We start from the raw sequence: 22,072 nt of genomic DNA, 5'->3' as shown, positions 1-22,072 counted from the left end.
ATGACTGTAGCCGTGTGCATTCACGGACCGGTTTGCCTGTTTTGAGGGATGAAAAAACCCGAGTTACTGGGGGAAATAATCCATCACTTCCGTATGAGACTACTTAACTCACCTTTAGTCGAAAGAGATCAGATAAAGGTTCCTCACGTCACTGACGGGAATCGAACCCAGGTCTTTCCGCCCATAGGGCTTCGTCTATACTGACCGATCTACGGAGGCTTCCTTCACCCGAGTATCGAAATAAAATACAAATATATGGGATCCCGAGAAGAAGTCTGGTCTTTTAACTAACGAGATACCAAGACAACTTAAAACATATCTATTTTTATTTCGATCTCTTTTCACATCGACCACTCGAGGTTCTTTTGATGACTAAAGTGGGAGCTACTCTGCATTTGGTAGGCGTGCTTATGTAAGAACTGGGTTACAAAATGTATGTTAGTATATAGGAAGTATATCCCCAGAAAATTGTATCTTATAATTGTAGTCCTAATTTAGTATATACAATCTATAATGCACTTCTCAAATTTGCAGTACTTGCGCAACCATATGAAAACGATTTTTTTTTCGAATTAAGCACAAACGTTTAGTTTGCGAAATGACTTTTAAACATATAATAAAAATGAATTCTTGGCAGAGATTAGCCATAATGCATCTGTATCCTTAGATTCTTCTCAGTAGTTCAGTAACATGCATCTTGTTACTTCCATACGTCCTCTTTGAGTCACTATTGTATAATATGTAAAATATTTTATGTCCCTTTCTTTCATTACGAATCTAGACTCGGATTTGCCTCACTGGTAGTATATGAATTAACTCATCTGCCTTTAATTATGAAATTAAAAATCAATGAATCGTTTGTATAAATAAGTTACTTTAGGTGATTCATCGTTGATAATCAAATTATCGTTTTAATGCATTTTCCGAAACAAGTATTTTAAATATACAAAAAAAAAGCTTGGTTAGTAAGCGTATTCGCCTTCTGATCACCGGGTTCGAATCCCATCGAGAGCATGTGTGTTAGTGATTGTCTTTAGGTGGAAGATGAATTTCGTCGCCTGGTGTGAAACCACCACACTCTTATTGGAGACTTGAAACGGATTGAAATGTCCCATGTTTGGTCTCTAAAGCAGGGTTTATGATTCTGTAAAAATAAATAAAATACATACAAAACAAAATTAATAAAAATAATTACTTTAAATATATATTGTGTATATTACACATTCATTTAAAATATCTAATTAATAAAAATAGAAAAAATACTTGGTCCACTCACGGTGCTAATGTTAGTATATGGGTTCATAAAGGTTCACAACCTTTCGAGGGCAGGAGTCGCATAAAAAATCTTCATAATACATGTCAGTTTTTCAGAGTAGCATATAGTTAAATATACAGGGTAATTCATTTATATATCATATAGATATAGACATAATTCATATAGAGCCGAATCCAAAGTCTTCGTTTTAGATCGCAAATGAATGCATGTAAACTAATCAGAGATTCAGATGACTTGCTTTAGTTTAAATGGCTCTGCATGAGGTGCTCAGCCATTAACAAGTTCTTCGAGACAAATCCTTGCTGCCATTTCTTGTCTGTGACAGAATTTTAGGGCATCTCCCTATGTGAATTTCCCTGTATGATTTTACCATTATCTTGCGAATTATACTAAACTGATGCGAAGTATATATAAGGAGGAAAGAAGAATAAATACGGTTTATTTATAACCAACTCAAACATTTTCTTCAGTTTCATATCTTTTTGTTTTCTGGTCTTCCATTGCTTATTTAAAAACTCATTTACCTATATTTAATTTTTCAGGAGTATAGCAACTTTTGATGAAATATTATTTTCTGATAAAAATTGAAGTTATGGCAAAAAAAGATCAGTTAATTATACTAGCAAAGCAATAATTTCAATTACTTTGGCTGTCATATAAGTTGCATTGAAAAAAGTGATTAGAAACATAAAAGTAATAAATTTATCAAAAGTACTAGCATGCTTAATGATATTTTAAGATAAATTTAATGCAAAGCAATGCAAGATTAAGAATATTAAAAATAAGAAATTTTTGAGAACAGCAGAATATCCTAAACTAGATATTTATGGTATTCTGCTTAAATGTTACTGCATTAGACCATAAGGAACACCTTAAAAGAAAAACAGCTGAATCTTTTATTTTTCATCATCATCATGCATATCAAGGATCTAGAGCTAGCGTGGCCTGTTCCGGCCTTAGAAGTCATCGTTGAATCTTTTAATCTTTTAAGAGGACGTTATGGTTTTCTTTTTCCTAATGGCTTGTACTTTAAGGCTTGTTTGGGTAATCTTTCTATTTTCATTCTTTGAACGTGTTCCATCCATTTATGTTTATTTTTTAATTTTTTCTATTACTGATTCTTGGTTTAATTCTTTCATAATTTCTTCGTTTCTTTTGTGATCAAATAGTTTTTCTCATAAACTTCATTTCTGCTGTTATTAATCTTTGTTTGTTTTTTGTTTTATTTTTGTTCAGATTTCACTTCCATACAATAAGACTGGTAGGGATAATGTATTATATACTTTTAGTCTGATTTGTTTTTGAACTAGGTTTGGTTTAAATATAGAGTTAATTACACCTGTTATTTTTAAATATTTTTCAATTTTTAGGTTTCTATCTTTTTTTCATTTTCATATGTGATCATACATTCCAGGTAGTTAAATGAATTCACCTGTTCTAAGATCTCGTTATCTATTACTATTTTAGTTCTTACTGGATCTTGTCCTTTAAAGGCCATAGTTTTTTTTATTTTTCTGCTGATATTATCATACCATAATCTTTGGCTATCTAATTTCGATCTAAAATAGCTTTCTGTAAGTTATCTTCAGAATTTGTAATTATTTGGTCGTCAGCAAAAAGGAGAGTGTTTAAGTTCACAGGTGGAGAAAGTTTAATGCCTTGATGGAAATTTTTATTCCATTTTATTATTATTTCATTTAGGTAAATATTAAAGAATTGATGAGAGGGGACATCTCTGTCGAACCCCTTGGTTTGTCTCTCTGGTATATTATAACTCATGATTTAATCTTATTTGTATTTGATTATTTTCATATATACTTATGATAGCTTTTAGGATATTAATTGGTATTTGTCTTTCTTTTAATATGTTAAATAAAATGCTTCTTTTAATTTTGTCAAATGTTTTTTCAAAGTCAATAAATGCAATATGTGTTTCTAAATTGTATTCTCTTCTTTTCTCTATTATTAATTTTAGGCAAAAGACCGGGTCTATACATGATCGTCCTTTTCTAAATTCATTCTGTACTTCTAAAATAAAGTTTTCGTGGTTTTTTTTTATTAGTTTGCTATATATTTTGTAACAGGAATTTAGTATACTTATACCTCTATAGTTTTTAGGGTCATCTCTACTACCTTTTTTTAAAGATAGGAATCACAATTGCTTTTTTCCATTCTATTTGGAGTTACCAGTTGTATAGATTTTATTTAAAAATAATAGGAGTCTTTCTTTGAATCTTGTTCCTGCATATTTATATAGTTCTGAACCTAGCTTATATTCTCTAGGTGATTTTCCGTTTCTTGTTTCTTTCAGGCTGATTTCTAATTTTCTTCTTCAGTTATTTCCTTTTCATTTTCGTTAATTGTTTGCCAGTTGTCTTTTAATTCTCAAAATATTTGTCTGTCCACAGTTCTGTGTAGTAATTTGGAAATTCTTCTAATTTCAATTCAGTGTTTAATTTTATGTTTTCTTTGGTATCTGCATTTAAGTGTTTCAAAATCTTATATACATTGGGTCTTATTTTATATAAATCATGTTCTAAATTAGAAACAAATTTATTCCATGATTCTCTGTCTTTTTCTGACTTCTCTTTTAGCTATGGCTCTTATTCTTTTATATTCTATTTCATCTTCTAATCTTTTACTGCTTAACCATTTGTGATAGGCTTCTTTTTTCTTTTTGATTATTTATTTGATTGTATCATCCCATATCTTGTTTTTTTCCTTTTATTGAATTTTTTGGTCTTTCCTAAGCTTCATTTGCTGCTATATTTAGTATCGTTTTTATATTAAGCCATTCTATTTCTTCATTTTGTTTTATTTTATCTAGATATTGGTTAATTCTTTGTTCATATAGCCATTGTATATTTGTGTCATTTAATAGTCTAGTTTTATAAACAAATGTTTTAAATTTTCTTTCTGTTCTTGTTACTTGTAGCCATTTAGGTGGCAGTCTTAATTTTATTTTAACGAGGAAGTGGTCACTACTTATTTCATATCCTCCGTGAACTCTAACATCTAACGAAAACTTTGTCGTTTCATTTAAGATAAAATAATCTGATATGGATTTCCATTCTCTTGCTGCCCAAGTATATTTATGTATGTCTTTATGTTTATAGAAAGAATTAATTATATTTAGGTTATTATAAACTATAAAGTCAATCAATTTTTTACCATTCCTGTTTAAAGTGTATTCTCCATATAGTCCTATATTATTATTAATTTTCGTCTTTCCAATTCTTGCATTTAAGTCTCCTGCTAAAATTACATAATCATTTTTATTTATTTGATTATATATATTTTGTAGCTGATTATAAAATTCAATATTATCCTGTTCTCTTACTTCTTCTGGGGTATATAAACAAATTATTGTTAAATAACCTCTATCTATTTTTATTCTAGCTTCTATTATTCTTTCATGTCATAATTTATAATGTTTTAACTGTTTTGAAAGGGAGTTATGAATTTAAATCATGACTCCTGCTTGTGCTCTTTGGTTTCAGTCAACTCCACTGTATATCACATTAAAATTGTCGGTTTTCATGGTTCCTTTTATTTTGGTATCTTTTATTTTTACATAAGTTAATCTAAGAGAATATTACCGCTATATTTATTCATAGGACAACTTAAGTCAGTTTTCTGATATTTCGAATATTAATTACTCATTGGAAATTCTCTCATCAAACTATACCGTACCCATTATGTGGGAATTATCTCTGATGCTAATTCCCTGATAACGGCAGTTTATAATTTTATTACAGTCCTACCCAACGTAGTTGGTAGTACGGCAAAAGTTGGGTAATTTGTGATACCTGTACAGTGGGATAAAGAGTGGTCGGGGTGGAGGAAGATGGAACCTGCGAGCTTTTTTTTTTGTATATTTCTATAAATATCAAACTATTGTATTAATATTTTTTTATTCTATGAAAAAACAAAATTCAAATCGACTAAATTGAGTAAATGTATTAACACATTCCGTAGAAACAATTATATTTGGTTTTATTTTTAATTTTGAAAGTATTTATACTTTCATATATTTCTCTTATATTACATTGTATTATATATTACATTCATATATTAGATTGTATTTCTCCAAAATACAATGCATTTTGGAGATGCACTATTTTAGTTTACATTATTCATATAGTTATCACCGCCCTCGAGTCTTTCAGTCTTTCTATTCGCTGGAGCGAATTTTGGCCTGATGGAGGTTGTTGGATTATAGTTACTTTTCCACAGGCTAGCAGACAGAGCAGTGGTCTGTTCTTGGGAGATCCTTGACCTCTAAATAACTATTAGGCAAAGTACTGTCCGGAAGAGATCGTCTCTTTGTGAATGCTGAAGCAGGTATAGATTTCGGAAGATTACTGTTATTTTTACGACAAAAATGAAAATCCCTTTTTGATTAAAATCAGGACCCTACTAGTGGATAAATAATGATAATTTTACGGGAGGGATAATATGACTAGGTTACAGAAAAATTGAACTTAGCTAATTATCCTTTTACACAAAGAGAGAAGTTTTATGCAGATTACCATTTATCTGTATATTTAGCTTCTCTGTATGGTTTGCTGGATAGCATTCCCGCTCTCCAACAAACAAACATCCTATACATAGATGGTAATTTTCCTTATTCGATGTTAATCGTTGTTTGTGTGCTGGTGTTCAGCCACGGGGAACTCGAATGCGTGAAGATTGGACACGGCATCCATGAAGCGGCAGGCCATCGACTGCTACGATTATCATCATCAGTAATCTGATGGAAGAAGGTAGGCGCAAAACATGTGATGAGATCATAAATGAAGCAAACATCTTATCTCAACATTGTTTTTCAGAATTCTGACAGAATTTTGCCACTAGTCCGTTTCTCGAATACCTGACGTGCGTTGAAAAAAGGTTCATGTTTGATCTCCAGAGTAGACATCGCCTCGATATCTCGATTCTTTAATGCCTTATTGGTTTGTACATTGTGCAAGGTATGTCAATAAGGCGTACAAAGCATTCATTAGCAAAGCTGTGAATTTGGTGAATAACGGATTCAGGAGGAAGGCGTTGCCTTCTTCAAAAAATCATCATCATTGTGGTGCACATTCAAGGATGTACTGGAAATTATGATAGTCCACTGCAATTAGTGTTTCAGCTATTTTTCTGTCGACAGTAAGTTTTCATACTAAATATTTCGCCACAATAATTTAATTTGATTAAAAAGCCTCCTGAGTACTTCATAATGTAAAGAATTAATAGTGTACAGAATTTTAAAGTTTCTGACACTATATATGCGTGGCCAGTAGGATTATGTATTCGTTTCCAACATTCATGTTATTTTTACGATTTTTATATTGACCCCAAACAACAGAGACCACAAGATCTATAACACAACGGCGCAGTGTGTGAGCAAGTGATTAAGGAGAAAGATTACTTCTTACTTCTAATTACTTGAAGCTACACTTAGCCACAAGTAATTGTAAGCCATGCTTTTGAGTGAAATCGTTGTTTGTGTGCTCGTGTTCAGCCACGAGGAACTCGAATGCGTGAAGATTGAACACGGCATCCATGAAGCGGCAGGCCATCGACTGCTACGATTATCATCAATAATCTGATGGAAGAAGGTAGGCGCAAAACATGTGATGAGATCATAAATGAAGCAAACATCTTATCTCAACATTGTTTTTAAGAATTTTGACAGAAAGTTTGAAGAAGAGAAGTTTCTGCCAAGTGGATTCCATACTTGGTCTGACAGAGAACAGCGAGCAATTTGCAAGAATATTGTAGAAATGCTGCCCTTATGAGATGGAATTGAGCATTTTTTGAATAAAATTGTTGGCTATAGACGAAAGTGGATTCAAGAATTTGAACCGGAAAGAAAAAAATCAATCCTGTCCTCTGTTCGTTCAAAGAAATGTCTGTCAACAAATTGAATATTAAGCTAAAGTTGATAATGACTTTCGACAAGAATAAGGTTTTATCTACAGCGTCGACTACACACCAGCATACAAAAATATCTTCAAAACATTTGTGTTTAACAATTTCCAGCAGGTACATGTGACATGTACCTGCTGGAGCGCTCATTTTGGATAATAATTAAGTGATAATTATTTGGATAATAATTAAGTGAAACATGAGTGCAAGGCCTCATGTTTCACTTAATAAGATCAGATAATTTCATAGTGAGTGGTTTTAAGTTGAAAAAAAAAACACGCCTTGGGTTACCGTTGATGATGTTTCTACTGAATAAAGTGACCCAACTTATCAAATGCACCAAAAGAAGATTTGATGAAAATACAAGACTTAACCAAATGTTGGTCAGCAGTAATAAGGCAGAGTAAAGGTCATATTGAAGGCCTGTAAATATATATTTTCAAATACATGTTTAGTGACATGCAGTGCCACTAAACATGTATTACAGTGTGCAACTTTGGAAATGACCCTGTTATGCTTAAGCTTCCTCTTTTGGCTTCGAATGCCACTTTTTTTAAACGTTTTTACTATGAGAATCCTGCTCTTGAAAGGTTGCATAGGTTATCGCACTGAACTGCTTATTGGAAGGCATTCAGGAATCGCCCCGGTACCTGCTATTTTATGATGAAAGATAAAGAATATAATGACACACTTCGAAACTATGTACTTAAGAATATAATGACACATTAAGAATATAATGATAAAGAATATAATGACACATTTCGAAACTATGAACTCGCTATGCTTGATTACAATATTTCAGGACGATGGTAGAAAGATAGTCAACAGCATCTTTCCTGGTACCCCAGGTGACACTTTGACAAGCTTTGATACTTTTCCCGGAAGCTTTGGTTTCTCATCCAACAAAAACGGGCAAACCTACTTGAACACAATCAATTACAGACACAATGCAGTGGCTTCATAGCCTTAGTTACTTTGGCAGTAATTCGAAAAAAAAAAACATAACCACCACCTCATCTTCCTTAGGTTCTCTGATACGAATAGCAAGAAGAGATCATCGGTCCTATCAGAATCATTTCTGATCCATTTATGTAGATTGCGATGGAGATATCCAGTAGAATCCTATGCTGTGTCAGGCACTTGTCGTCCAGGGATGGCTGCAGATGACAGTGAATTCACTTTACTGTATTGTTTCACTTGTCAGTTTCCAGATCGCAGAGTGAGCGCCTTTAAACATTGTAGAACGAGCTGTGGAGTGCTTCTGAAATCTTGTAGAGTCTATACGCTTGCATATCTGGCTGTTCTGAAGATTCACAGCAGTCTACGATAATAGATAATTGTTTTCAATGAAACTGGCAATTCAGTAATATCGACTGTCTTTCTTCTTCAATAGAGGAAGTTTGTATCGCATAGACGAAATTAATAACACCCAAACACTGAAGATATAGTCGCATATATGAATTGCAATAGCTCCCAAGTAAGAAAATCAATCGGAATATTTGCTTGTAATTATGTTTTTGTACTAATGATCATATATATCGAGTGTCTAACGAAACCGACAGAGGACTATCAACTAGAATTTATTATATATATAGAGAGAGAGACAGATTATTTTCAATTTTTATATACAGAGAAAAGTAAACAAATTTTAAAAATAGCATTTAAGTTAATGTGAATTATTCTTAATGGACTATATTTTTAGACAGGCGATATCTGGTGGCCAATGCCAAAGTGGATCATTATCCCATCATCTTTTGCAACGATGGATTTTGTGAAATCGTTGGCTACACCCGGGGAGAGCTCATGCAACGCTCGGCCTTATGTGAATTTCTTCACGGGCCGCTTACCAGCACACTGGCGGTTGCGCAAATTCGAGAAAGTCTTACGAATTGCATTGAGAAGCAGCTGGAGATCCTCTACTACAGGAAGGATGGTAAATATCAGGTTTATTTATTCTTAATAAATTAATATTTAGTTTTTTAATATTAATCACACATCTACAGAGACGCACTGTAACGTTTTCGGTATTCCAATGGTGCCGAAACGCACTATCTCAGTAAGTACTGTATACGTGCTAGAGGTTAAGAACAGCTATGGAATCCATTTGTTTTTGAACAAACGAAAGTTTTAATTATTGCGGTATTACAGCGTGCAGCTTATTAAAGAGTAGAAAATGACGAAAGGAGAGGGAAAACAGCACCTGTGGATTTGAAGTTGAACTATGTTGAATGCTGACAATCTGCCGTTTTATAGTGAGCAGTTGAGGAATAGTAGCAGAACAGTTTGATTGAAAAATGCCTATGAAATTGCTAATGAAAAGACAGCTAGAAACATGCTGCCTTCCTCTTTTTTGATAGATTGGGAGACTTCGTAAAAGCGAAGGATGATAATTAGCTGACTATATTAGTGGATCAGAATTTTATAAATATTTTTGTCTGAGAAGGCAATCTTTTAAACGATACTAGGGATATTTAGGACCTTTTTAGTGCTCTGCCTCAAATGTGAGAACATCATTCCTAGATAGAGCAGAAGAACAAAAAAGGAAAGGTGCAATATTTCGTTTCTAGAGAGAAAGAGGGCAGAGACTAGATTGTTTTCATCCCATTAAAATGGCGAGAGATTAACACATAAGTTATGGATGTTCTTGGAGTTTGACTTCTCCTCGTTTCACAAAGCGTTTCACGCTTTCTGAAACGAGGAGAAGGAGCGTTGAATGAATGTGCCGTGATCACCAAAATATGGATAAGACGAGGTCCGAGAGAAGTCTGATATCTTTTAGTGTCTCCTTTTTCAAGAAGGAAGAATATTGGACAAGATAGTCCTGGAGCACTCCTACATTAGCAGTTAGCATATAAATTGCCAAGATATCTTTCCTACCTGATAAGTGTTTTGGAGATGAAAGAAATTTATGAGATCTCTCAACTTTTTTGATGGCTTATATGCAAAGGTGAATGATTTATACGAGAATCGTGAATCGAGAGTCAGGGAATCGATGATGTGGTTTCCATTTAACTAGTAACATCTAGTTAAATGAAACTCTTGATAGTCTTCTCCATTTTAGAGAAGACCACAGCGGACTGATACTTCGACAGCAAACTTATCTTCTTTTTTTAGGAATGCAATGGATACAGGATAACTTCAAATGGTATGAGATATTCGCCAGCAGAAAAATGAGTACAGAAAAGATATGAGATGGATGGATCTTTGTTTGATACATTTAATGAAGAAAGATAAAAAGTCTATACATTCTCAAACAGAAAAGGCAAAAATAACGTTTAATTTAAGAAATTGTTGTTTGTGTAAAGACTAATGACACGATGGCTATATGATACACGAACCACGAAGGCTTGCTGATATTTTTGCCTTTTATTGGCGAATTTTGAATTAAGATTCAACTGACATAACAGCTGCTTTTAACTCTTGAACTTCTTCATAAGTGACATAGAAACCTAGAATGTTTTGTAAGCTATATGTAGTTCGTAGTTTTTATATCTTGCTAGTTAGTAGAAATAATGACATAAAATGACTTTAAAATAAAAAGTTCATTGTAAAAATATGATAAATCCATATATTCTAGCTGGGTAAGGAGAAATTGGTACTTGCACTGGCCTTAAGTTTGTCTTAAAAGTCTCATTATTTCAAATTTGTATTTTAAATATATTAAAATGTACTATTGTTGCTGCAGTCAGGTAGCATCTGTGGAAAACCTTAGCTTAGTAAATAAGTGTGTGGTAGATACATTAAAATTTAATAAATGCTGTGACATGCGTGATTTGCTTATTCACTAATAGACTTTTAGGTCAAGTATTTGCCCATCTCAGCGAGAGGCATTATGTTGAGTAAAATGAACCTATCTGGACTGTTTATATTCACAAAATAAGAGATCATTATGGTGACACGAAATGTTACCAGATGCTATAGAGTAGACGTCTGCATGGAACATTAGTCCTAGAAAGCGCCGGTAGATATTGCTTTTTCTATATATTTTTTTCTTTTATGTTTAAAGATGTTTTGTTTTTTTAGTGGAGAGAGAGGCGGACAGACAAACATTCACATTATTAGACCGATTATTAATGCTACCGATCTCGTTGTAGGCGTTATTATATACAGCATATCCATATATTTATTTTTGCATTTTCTTATAGCTATCTAATGGAACTTCTGTCGATCTTCCGGAATGCCAGACATGAATGGACTTGATTCACGTCTAGGAATGATAATGGATGTAGTTTATCTTTATGAACAATTAATAAAGAAGATAGTTTTGAATGTTCGATTTGAAAATTTATGGATTTCAATAAATTGGCAATGGATTTGGAGGTTCTTTGCACGTTGGGATGGATATTCCTGTGAGTGCTTCAGTTCAGGATGAGCAATGTCTAGATTTATCGATAGTTCTATATGTATCTGAAGCATGAAATCTGTAGTATATAAATAGGTAATACTTTGATATCTGATTTATAATAGTGATGATGAAACGGCATCTCTCAATTATTAAAGTAAGTTTCACGGCTTACACATGTAACAAAAATTGTATAGAATTTATTCAAACTCCAATATATTTCATTCAACACTACATGGACATCGTCAGGGAGATAGACCATTAACTACATTCAAAAGATGAATCAAAATAATAGCGTATATTTGTTCGTTTTTCGGTTGCAACTGAAATGTATAATATCACACTATTCGAGTTAAAAAGAACAATATAGTAAGTTGCTTAGATAAAAAATATTTAAAATTATTAAGAAAAACTTAGGAAGTATACCCTGCCTTAAAGGGAATCTTGGAACAAACAACAAGGATTCTTCGTAAATTAAAATTATACGCTTTGATCAAACCAGCTCGGAAACTGTCTTCCTTCATATCATCAACAAAGGATACATTATCACCACTTTCTTTACCGAGTATCCATCAAATATGCTCATGTCGTTTTTCCTATTTTGGACAGACTCGCTGGTTCTGCCTTGATTGAAGAACGTCAAGACTATATTATCTTTTTGGAATCTGACAAGTCTGACCTTGCGTCTCACACTATTGACACTAGAGAGTTCTTTGGAACCACACAAGACTTCACTCTAGCAAGTTCAAATTCGTCCTTTCCTTTAAACATGGGAAACGCTAAGTTATTTTTCGAACCTGAACCGATCAGACTGTATGCCAGTATCCAAGTTTTGAGACGCGATCACTATTTCTTTTTTTATCTACACAACTTTCTACATTGTTCCTTTTGAACTCGAAGAGTGTAATATATAATTCAGCTACGAACTAGTATGCATGATTTATGACTCATTATTTTGATACATCTTTTGATTGACAATCCATCTCCCTGATGATGTCCACGTAACGTTGGATTAAATATATATTGGAGTTTTTGAATGAATTCTATATACTTTTTATTACATGTGTAAGCTGTGAAACTTACTTTGTCTGGTGCCCATGTTCCATTAAAGCTCTATTAATCTCTCCGTTATTTTTATGGAAAAGTGAATTGCAAACTACTGGCCTTCCAGCAAATGATTAGAAGATCTAAGAAAGGAAATTCCTTATTTATGTTTCTAAAGTAAATTCCATTCTTGCATGAATGGAATTGCAGATTTTCTATAAAAAATTAAATATTCACCCAGGAATCAAGAATATTCCTTTCAGTATAGTAGAAATGGATACAGTATATTTCAGCCATTTGGATGAATTATGATTAATCTCATTAAGATTCTGCTCAAAGTGTTTCACACAATAGTTGACAAATCCGGGGAAGACCGTCTATTAATGTTACTTCAACTTGTTTGTTCCTTAATCTGTACTGATTTTGAAGCCTTGTTCAAATTACTAAGAAGAAATAAAAATATAATCAAGTAATGCTTTATCTTTGTCTTCAGGAGGGACGATTATATTTTTATCACCTTAATGAGAACAAAATTTTAAATTCCACATAGATTACGAAGTTAAAACGAGGGATAGCTGATTTAATTCTCTTTGTTACCACGTGGTCAACACAAGGATCCCCAGCTAATTACTCGCCACTTAAAATCATATCAACGAGATCAATCACTTGCTTAATGATATAACAATGGCTGAAGTAACTTAAAAACAAATTACAAATTGATTAAGGTCATTTTAGCTGAATGCATTCTCGAGGATGACGCGATTTTTACCTTTCCAGCGGAAAGACGTTGGTTCTAATATCATCTAGGATGCTAGGAACTTTTTTAATTCAGTTTTCAACTGAATTATTTAGCCTTTCTCATAAATAGATATCCGATTTTTAATCCTGGAAACGTATAGATACTTTATAGAAGATCGCATACTATCTTTATAGCCTTAGTTGATCCAGTTTTAATTCCAGTCATCACTACTCCAATACTCTACAAGGTTGGTGGGCTATCCCGAATGCACAAAGATGCTTTCTCTTTAACGCCAAGAATAGGCTGAACCGGTGCCTTCAAATAAAACCTATTGCAACACCTTGGTCCTTATTGCTCTCATCAAGCATAGGAAATCTGTAAAGAAAAAAAAAACTTTGAAAGATAAGAGCTGATCTTCGCATATCTCTTTCAGGCATTTTAAACTAGTGTTGCCATCATCTCCTCATACATCATAACTATTCCTGTTTGATACAGACGAGCTCTAAAAAGGATTTCGCACAAAAATATTTAACCTTTCAACTCGGTAATCAATTCAGATTACTTTTCTTTCTTGGGAGAAAACTGGCGATGGAATATCAGTGGGCAATCCTCTAGTCCTCACATTTTCTACTTAGTGTGAAGTTTTTAAATTCATTGATCAATAGATTTTATTAAGAGTATATTTTAACTTAATATCATCCTGGTCTATCTGCCTAATACAGATTTATACTCGTTATTTTCTCTTTATGGAAAGGAATCATGTACTCTATCTAGGTCTCTTCTACAAAAATAATTTAGTTCATTCAAGAATTCAGCTTATTCTAGAAACATAAGAAAATAAGTGACCCGCTTTATTTGATTTGCTAAGCATTCGCAAAGTGTATGGTAGTCTGCAGCTTGCAATTTTAATTTTCATAAAAACTAACATAGATAGATCTATCTATCTATATATATATATATATATATATATATATATATATATATATATATATCCTATGCTGTGGCCTCCTCTTTTATAAGAGGGTTGCAGCTGAAAACCAGGAGAGATGATTGAGCAAGGTGGTTTCCCGTTGCCTTCCTTGCCGTAAGTATATTTTATGACTGTAGTCATGTGTGTTCACGAGACCGGTTTGCCTGTTTTGATGGAGGAAAAACCCGAGTTACCGGGAGGAAAATCCTCCACCTTCGTATAAGACCGGTTAACTTACCTTTTAGTCGAAAGGGTATATATATATATATATATATCTGCTTCTCATCATCACCACTCCAAACCTAACTCAGGGGGCCACAAGAACATTATTGTACTTTTCTCATTCTAGATGTTCCTAATAAATATTGGTTACAGCATTAACTTTATGAACAATACTTATACCCCAAATAAATCTAAGTCGTCTTCAATTGCATTATAGCCGACTCCTAAGTCAAAGTAACGTCCGATTGCTATATTACTCAGATACATACATATTCAAAACATCGTCCGTTTCAGAATTACATTCGTTTTTTAGTCTCCGTAAAGAAATGTTACCTTAATTATTTTCATATACGAATCTTATGATTCCACCTTCATGAGACCTGTCATGTTATTGAAATTCCAGTAATTTGGCAGCAGTTCGAATAGACGAACATCAAAAATGCATATAGTGTTATGAACCAAACCTCAGGAGAGACTATTTGAACATGCCATCTCTTCACTCATTGAGTACAGTGCCAGAATACTGGAGTTTTAAACATTTCTTCGGAAATTACAATGGGAATTATATATTATTATCCAAGAAAGTCTAATCTAAACTGGATTAATTATTTGCCATTATCCATTTTGGTGAATTTGATTGACATAAGAAGTATTTTTCCAGACTAATGTTTACATAAACATCTTTTTTCCATGTATCTCATAACATCTTTTGTTATTGTCAGCATGTTTTACTTTGTGAATGTATCAGTCCAGATAATATCCTTCTACTAAAAGTAATGCCTCACACTGAAGGTGTACAATATACTTTACCGAAAATCTTGTTAATGAATAAGAAGTACATATAAAGCTATCTCTTCTAATAATATGCTGTTCTATGAAGATATAGAAAACGTATGAGACACATCGTCGGAAATATCACGAGAGAGAAAGTGAGAGTAGTGACATACCTAATCTAAATATTTCATATCTGATTTAAGCTTCTGATGTTATGCATTGTTGTTAATCAAGAATGTTGCAGGTTATATAGATTATGCTTGTCATTAAAAGCTATTAATTTTGCAGAAAAATATTTTCATTCAATTTTATCGATAACTTTTAGATCTAGTTGGCTTTTTAAATTAAATTAATATTTTATTATTACCTCGTTTTCAGCTACCACTCGCTGAAATAAACTTGGCCCAGTTTTTTCTATTAATGACACAACAAGCAGGTTTTCCTGGCTTCTCAGAACAATTACAAAAAGTTAGTTTCCAAAGTTTTATTTATTTTTTGCTCGGTTCTAGTTTAATTTTTCCCAAGGCCTTAGATTACAAAACTTTCTTTGAACATATTAACAATATTGGGGTTTATTACTTTGATTAAATGGATTTTAAAATCCAAGCTCAAATACTAATTCGAAGTTTCAGTCTTTCAAAATTAATTCGAATTAGTTTGTGCATTTTGAAATTTAAGTAATGGTTATTCATTTTTATATCAGTTAGTTACACACGCATACATAACACACAGGGGGGTTGCAGATCCTGCATGGCATTTGTCATATGTTTTCAGAGGTTAGGAGAGAGCTGTTGATATTCTTGAAGTCGCAGTTGTTGGAGAACTCTTCGTGAAGAAGGCTACTCCGACTAACAAACACAAATCGAATAAAAAAAGAGAAACAGGTTTGGATTTGTAGTAAGACTGTAAAATGATGTTGGACAGCTACTGCTCGTGTTTTAATAGTTAATGAAAAGTGCAGGACTGATTGATGTCAATTCAGTGGAACGTGTCCAAGAAGTTATCTATAGAAAAGATAAAGTAAAACAAGACCGTACGAGATTGAGGTAAGGTAGTGAGAGAGAGAAAGATCACTAATTTGTCTGACTCCCTTCTTTTGATAACATCAGGCATTTTTGGTAAATCTTAAGTATGCCACTCGAAATGTGATAACACTATTTTATTGTTGAGGCCGAGCGAAACAAAACTAAAGTGAATGTAATGTCATGAGCAGATATAGCAGCACTTGTAAGTATATTTTCTAGATGTAATTTTTATGTCAGTACCAAAACCAAAATTTTGTAAATACACCAACAGCATATTTTAGTATATCGAATTGGCTGAGGTTTAAATAATCCAGGAAACCCTGTTTAAATTACAAAATTCCTCCATCGTTTCAGAAACTAGAATCGTTTATCGCAATGCATTTTTAAACCGTTTTAGTAAAATACAGTTTAAGGATTGCATTTGTAATTGGATACCGCTGGTTAAAATACCTAATACTACTCGTACTACTAAGAGCTCCTACTTTGGGGTTAATCTGAAGGGAGAGGACTCCCTTAAACTTGCCTACTTGTAATATTTTGTCTCTAAAAAGTGAGCCAATTACAAGTACTCGGGACTTCATTTTAGAACTGGCTATTTTATCGATGTTATTTTTAATTATTGTTATGATACTGCTTGAATTTCACTGTGGAATTTCCATTCTAACTAATTAAAGCAATCTATCTCAGTAGTCTTTTCTTCTACCTTGTCAGCATTTGACTCACTGGTTTTAACATAAGAAGTTTTTCGATATATCATTTATTTATTTATTTTAAACGAAGTATGTAAAACAGCCGAGGAATATATTGTCATAATTAATCGTTATTGAAAAAATTTGAGTGTTAACCAATACCCAAGCCTCAATGCTCAATTGTCAGTGGTTGAAATACGACTTCTTGCTGTATCTGCAACATTTTACTTTCAACGATCAGTAAAACATTGAACGATGTGGCGTGTGAAGTTGTCTAGGATAGATCCTTCTCTTACAGTCTTCTCCATTTTCGTGTTTGTCCAATTGGGTTGAATTTTTCAAATGAATGTTGGAAACGGCTGTATTCCAAACTTGGATGAAATCAGTTGAACGATGTAATTATATCTGCGATGGACACGAGCTCGCGTTCATGACAGATACTCTTCATTTGTGCTCGATTGTGCTGAAATTCTCATGAAAGTGTGAACACTGGAAGAAATAATATTTCAAATTTGGTCCAAGTTGGTTAAATGAGGAGACCTATAATCTTTATTTTATCCGGATTAGGATGTACGAGAGGTTTCCGAAAAGTAAGGTAACACATTTTTTTTTATCGAGGATGTTTAATAATAGGAAGTTGAAATTCTACACTAAGAAATAAGTGAACATGAACTGCTTCTCTACATACTCTACAAATTTATTGATGCACTTGTCCCATCGATAGATCAGTTTATCAATACTAGCACTAAAGAAGTCCGTGCCCACTCCCAGTAACCAACATGATGAACATCCTCATCCATAGTGAAATACATTTCGGAAAAATTCCTTCCCAGCTATTCATATATAGTTTATTATAAAATTGTGTGAGAATGTGAACCAGATCCTTGTTAACATTACATTTCATAATTCTAAATTTATAATTATTACCTCTTATAATTAAGAGGAATCTCTTACTTATGGTTACCAGGAAATAATTATTAATAGCCGTGGATGAGATGAGTAAGAGCTTGTTATTTATATCCAGATGATATAAACTGTAACACAATTAGACATCTGTGTATACAATAGTATAGTCCACGTTTGACTCATTGTTCACTGTCATCTTTATAACTACTGTTCCCAGTATTCCTGGCCTCACTTGTTTTCTATTGATTTTTCTGCCTTCCGAAAATTCGGTAACCCAGAAATCTATGTAGGCTGCAGTATATTTAGATAACTGATTTCTGCAAGCGAAATTTTCCTAAATTTATAAATGTTTGTGTAATAAGAAAACACCATTGGTTTTCTAGTTTTAATTTTATCCTACATCTGAAATTATACGCGTATTAATTGACATGAAGTGGAACTTGATAAAAATAAATAAAACGTTTTCTGCTTTTAGAATGTCTCCGAAAAATTTATTTTATATTTTTTGTGAAAGGACCGATATATAGCTCTCTATTGGAGAAACATTTCGCTCGAAATATCTCGATAGTCGGAACTTGTATCATTCCTCAACTAGAATATTTTAGAGGAATTCTAGTATTCTGAGATTAAATGAATGATCTGAGGCATATCCTACCAGAAACCCGCACAAGGCTTTTGTATACGTGCAATTTTCTGCATTGACTTAGGGGCACGCTGATCGTAAAAGTATTCGTTATAAGTTATTATTGTAATAACAAATAGTTTCATGTTTATGTTAGTGTAGTAGGGAGTCTTACAGGCCCTGATCCAAAATACTAAAGATGACACTGTACTAAGATGGCACATTTCAAGGCCAAGACATGGCGTCCTTTCTGGATTTGTGAGTTTAAAATAGTATATAAATTCTCCCAGTAGATAGTCAGGATCTGACTTACTACGCTGTTATTTAATTTAATTTAGCGAAATTAAGACTTTCACAGTCTTAATTTCCTACTAAAGCATGCAAAACGTAGAAGGAAACACAATATATTATATCGATATTTAAATGATACATATTTGGTCATAAAATACTTAAAAATGAGACTTTTTGTGGTTATGAGACCATAGGTACTCTATTAATACATATATTAGTATAATCCCGCCTACTAGTTTCGCCAGCGATTTCTAGCTTTGTCAAGGCTGAACAGTACACACAAAAAATATGAGAGAATACAGAAACGTTGCTAACCGTTAGGCAGTTAAGTTTGAAACTATGCGTGACAATGCGTGCATTTGTTGAGAAGCTTCAGTCAGTATCATGGATACGTGTTGTATGCACAGGTGTTACATGATTTTTCGCGTATTGTAGTTCCGTTAAACTGAGTGAGTTGATTAAGTTTTTCCATATATCTTTCAGTATGGCACCCTGATTTCTGTTGAGGTTGTTACCCGTTCTTAATACCACTGCCGCTTCCTTGAAAATTCGATGTTTGTAGGAGATCCACATTAAACCTTGTTTCCTACATTTGTAAAATTGCAGTAATTTTATATTCATCCCACGCCTCCAGTCAAATGCATCCCATATTCCCATTTAATCACAGTCAGGATTTCATAAGCCTATATTTAATAGTAGTAAAACTATATCGTTTCATATAATGTAAAGGTGTTCATAAGACGAAATGTGACTCAAAAGAAATCAGAATTTTTGGGTATCTAAAACTTCCTTTAAAAATCAATTTCAAATTGATTGCTTGGAAGATAACAATCAGTTATACACTTCTAGTAGTAATATTGTTATACACGTAAATAAGTATTGAAAAAGAACATCCATCTCCAGACTGCGCTGAAGTATTTTAGCAGTGCATAAGGAAGTGATATAATGAAATACATACAGAAGTATTATGACTATCTCCATGGAGTCAGAAAACTCATCGCGGGAGACCCTACATTGACACACCAACCATTATTCACACAATATCTATCATGCTTCTCTTTAAACTAATTCACAGACGAAGCACTCATTAACCACCTTTGGCAGCGCATTCCACACATTCACCATCCTCTAAGCAAAAACACCTAGTCCTAACACCCCTGTTAACCACACACTCACACAATTTCCAGGGATGATCCCTCGTTCTCTCCCTTCGTTCCTGCACTGTACAGAAAAAAAAGCCATCAGTATCAATCCTATAAAATCCCCTTTAATAAGTTATATGCTTCTGTCATATCTCCTCTCTTACGCCTGTCAGCTAGTGTTTGGAACGGATCTTCAGTCTTTCCTCATAGGAAATATTCCACAGACCTGCAACAATCTTAGTGACTCACCTCTGGATCCTCTCCACCGCTTCATCACCAGGCGACTAGATCTGTGCTCACTAGTCCAGACTTGGCCTTATTAATGCCTTATAACGTGGAACAACAACGTCCCTATACCTGCTTGTCAGTGTTCTTCAACAGCCATGTAATTCGATGTGCTGTTTTGGCAGCATTTGCAGTATGCCCTCTAAATTTAAGTTCTCTATCCACAGTACTCGCCCCCCCCCCCCCCCAAGTTCTTTGCCTCGTCAGCTTCTTGCAGTTCAATTCTATACGTTACGTAAATATCGTTTATTCAATCGTTGGTATTCCAGTCACCATTCGTGAGTTATCAAAGTGACAGTAATCGTTATACTTGATTGCACTATCTAATTAAATATAATTATAAATAAATAATAATAATTATAAATAAATAAACGTTGATTGTTCACGATAGAATGACGATGTGATTCAGATCAGAGTTTGTTAAACGAAGTTCCGCTAGAGATAGTAATTGAAAAAAAAAAAAAAAAGTGGCTCCACAGCGCAATTGGAAGAACGACGGTACATTGCGCCCTTCGATTGGAATAGGCCTAAGTTCGATTCTCGTCGTGACGGGAGGAATCTTTATGTGGACGTTTTCAGTCGAAGGTGAGTTAGCCGATCTCACGCGGAGGTAGCAGGGTTTTTTCTCCCGGAAACTCGGATTTTTCATCCCGCATACAGACAAATCGGCCCTACAGAACACACGCAATTTACAGACAAGAGATACTAGTTGTGGTGGGCGGTAGATGGCGTTTATGGAGATGATTGGTAGTAGAGGTGCGGTGTAGTGGTGGAGACAGTTGTATAGTAGGTGTCCTCCCGCGATGAGTGTTCGGACTCCTTGGAGGTATCACGAATAATAATAATTTACGTGTTTCAATATCTTTCATTAGTTGGGAGAGCGATACGTATCCTTGAAGGAGGAAGGAGTTAGGTTAGAATCCTGAGATTATTCTGAACCCATCTTGAGTTAGTTGGCTTCAGACGGAAGTTATTTCATTTCGTCATAAAATCTCGAATTTTTTTTACCCTCAGGAAATGAGGTTTTCTAATCGCATCTTTCTAGTCACATCATTAACTGTTCGGCATTCATATCCTTGAAATTAATTTCAAAGTGATTACTCACTTCATTGATTTGAAATGAGAAATTTAAAATACTAAAAATTAAATCACGAAAAAGTATAAAGCAAGGAAAGAGTGGATGTTTGGAATTTCTTCACGCATTCATATAAACAAATTATACATTCCATTATTAAAACAAAATTTACCTTGTAATATAATTATCTTATTACATAGCTTTACCTACTCTCCAGTTCAATTTCGTTCGAAATATAATTTTAAATAAACCTTCTCTTTCCTTTATGACAGCTTTATGGATACCTATAATTTATATTATCTTACGAAGCTCTATAAAAATAGTTCTTTTAAGAATCGATATAAATTCATTGCCGGAACAACACATTCCTTAAAAGTAAAAGAACTTTGATCGGCTTTTACACCAGGCCTTTTCTAAAAAACAGAAAAGTACCGAATATCGGCTATACAGTAAAGGAAACCAATCACAAAAACGACTGTCTTAGATTTGTAGACGTTTATTACAATGTTTACTTAAAGGGCATTTTTTTGTTTCTCCGTTTCCTATTTGTTTTTGGGATCATGTGAAAACATTTTTATAATCTAATTTATTTGCCTTAACTTCATAAAGTCCATCAAATTTCCCGTTACTCATTATATCACCAAGGTTAATAACGTAAAAAATCAGCCGTTCATACTCTTATTAAGCTGATCATTGTCCTCAGCACTCAGTGTTCTTTCTTAGATATGTACTCTAATATTGTCACTGAAGTTCC

General features: G+C 33.5%; 1 protein-coding gene across 4 annotated transcripts in view; it reads left to right on the top strand.

Moving 5' to 3' along the window:
- The window catches only part of LOC150105668 (voltage-gated inwardly rectifying potassium channel KCNH6-like), a 373,820-nt gene that overhangs the window by 24,433 nt on the left and 327,315 nt on the right, over nucleotides 1-22,072 (top strand). For all 4 annotated transcript variants that reach the window (XM_090394297.1, XM_090394298.1, XM_090394296.1 and 1 more), the window contains exon 2: nucleotides 8,895-9,125. In XM_090394297.1, coding sequence (XP_090250423.1) covers nucleotides 8,996-9,125 — 130 coding nt within the window. In that variant the 5' untranslated portion in view covers nucleotides 8,895-8,995. The remainder of the gene's footprint in view (nucleotides 1-8,894; nucleotides 9,126-22,072) is intronic.

This window comes from Typopeltis vanoorti, chromosome 6, assembly GCF_054136105.1.
Source record: "Typopeltis vanoorti isolate ZY-2024b chromosome 6, IOZ_Tvanoo_1.0, whole genome shotgun sequence".
Lineage (NCBI taxonomy): Eukaryota > Metazoa > Arthropoda > Arachnida > Uropygi > Thelyphonidae > Typopeltis > Typopeltis vanoorti.
Note: the sequence above shows the minus strand (reverse complement) of the source record. Positions and strands in the feature narration are given on the sequence as shown.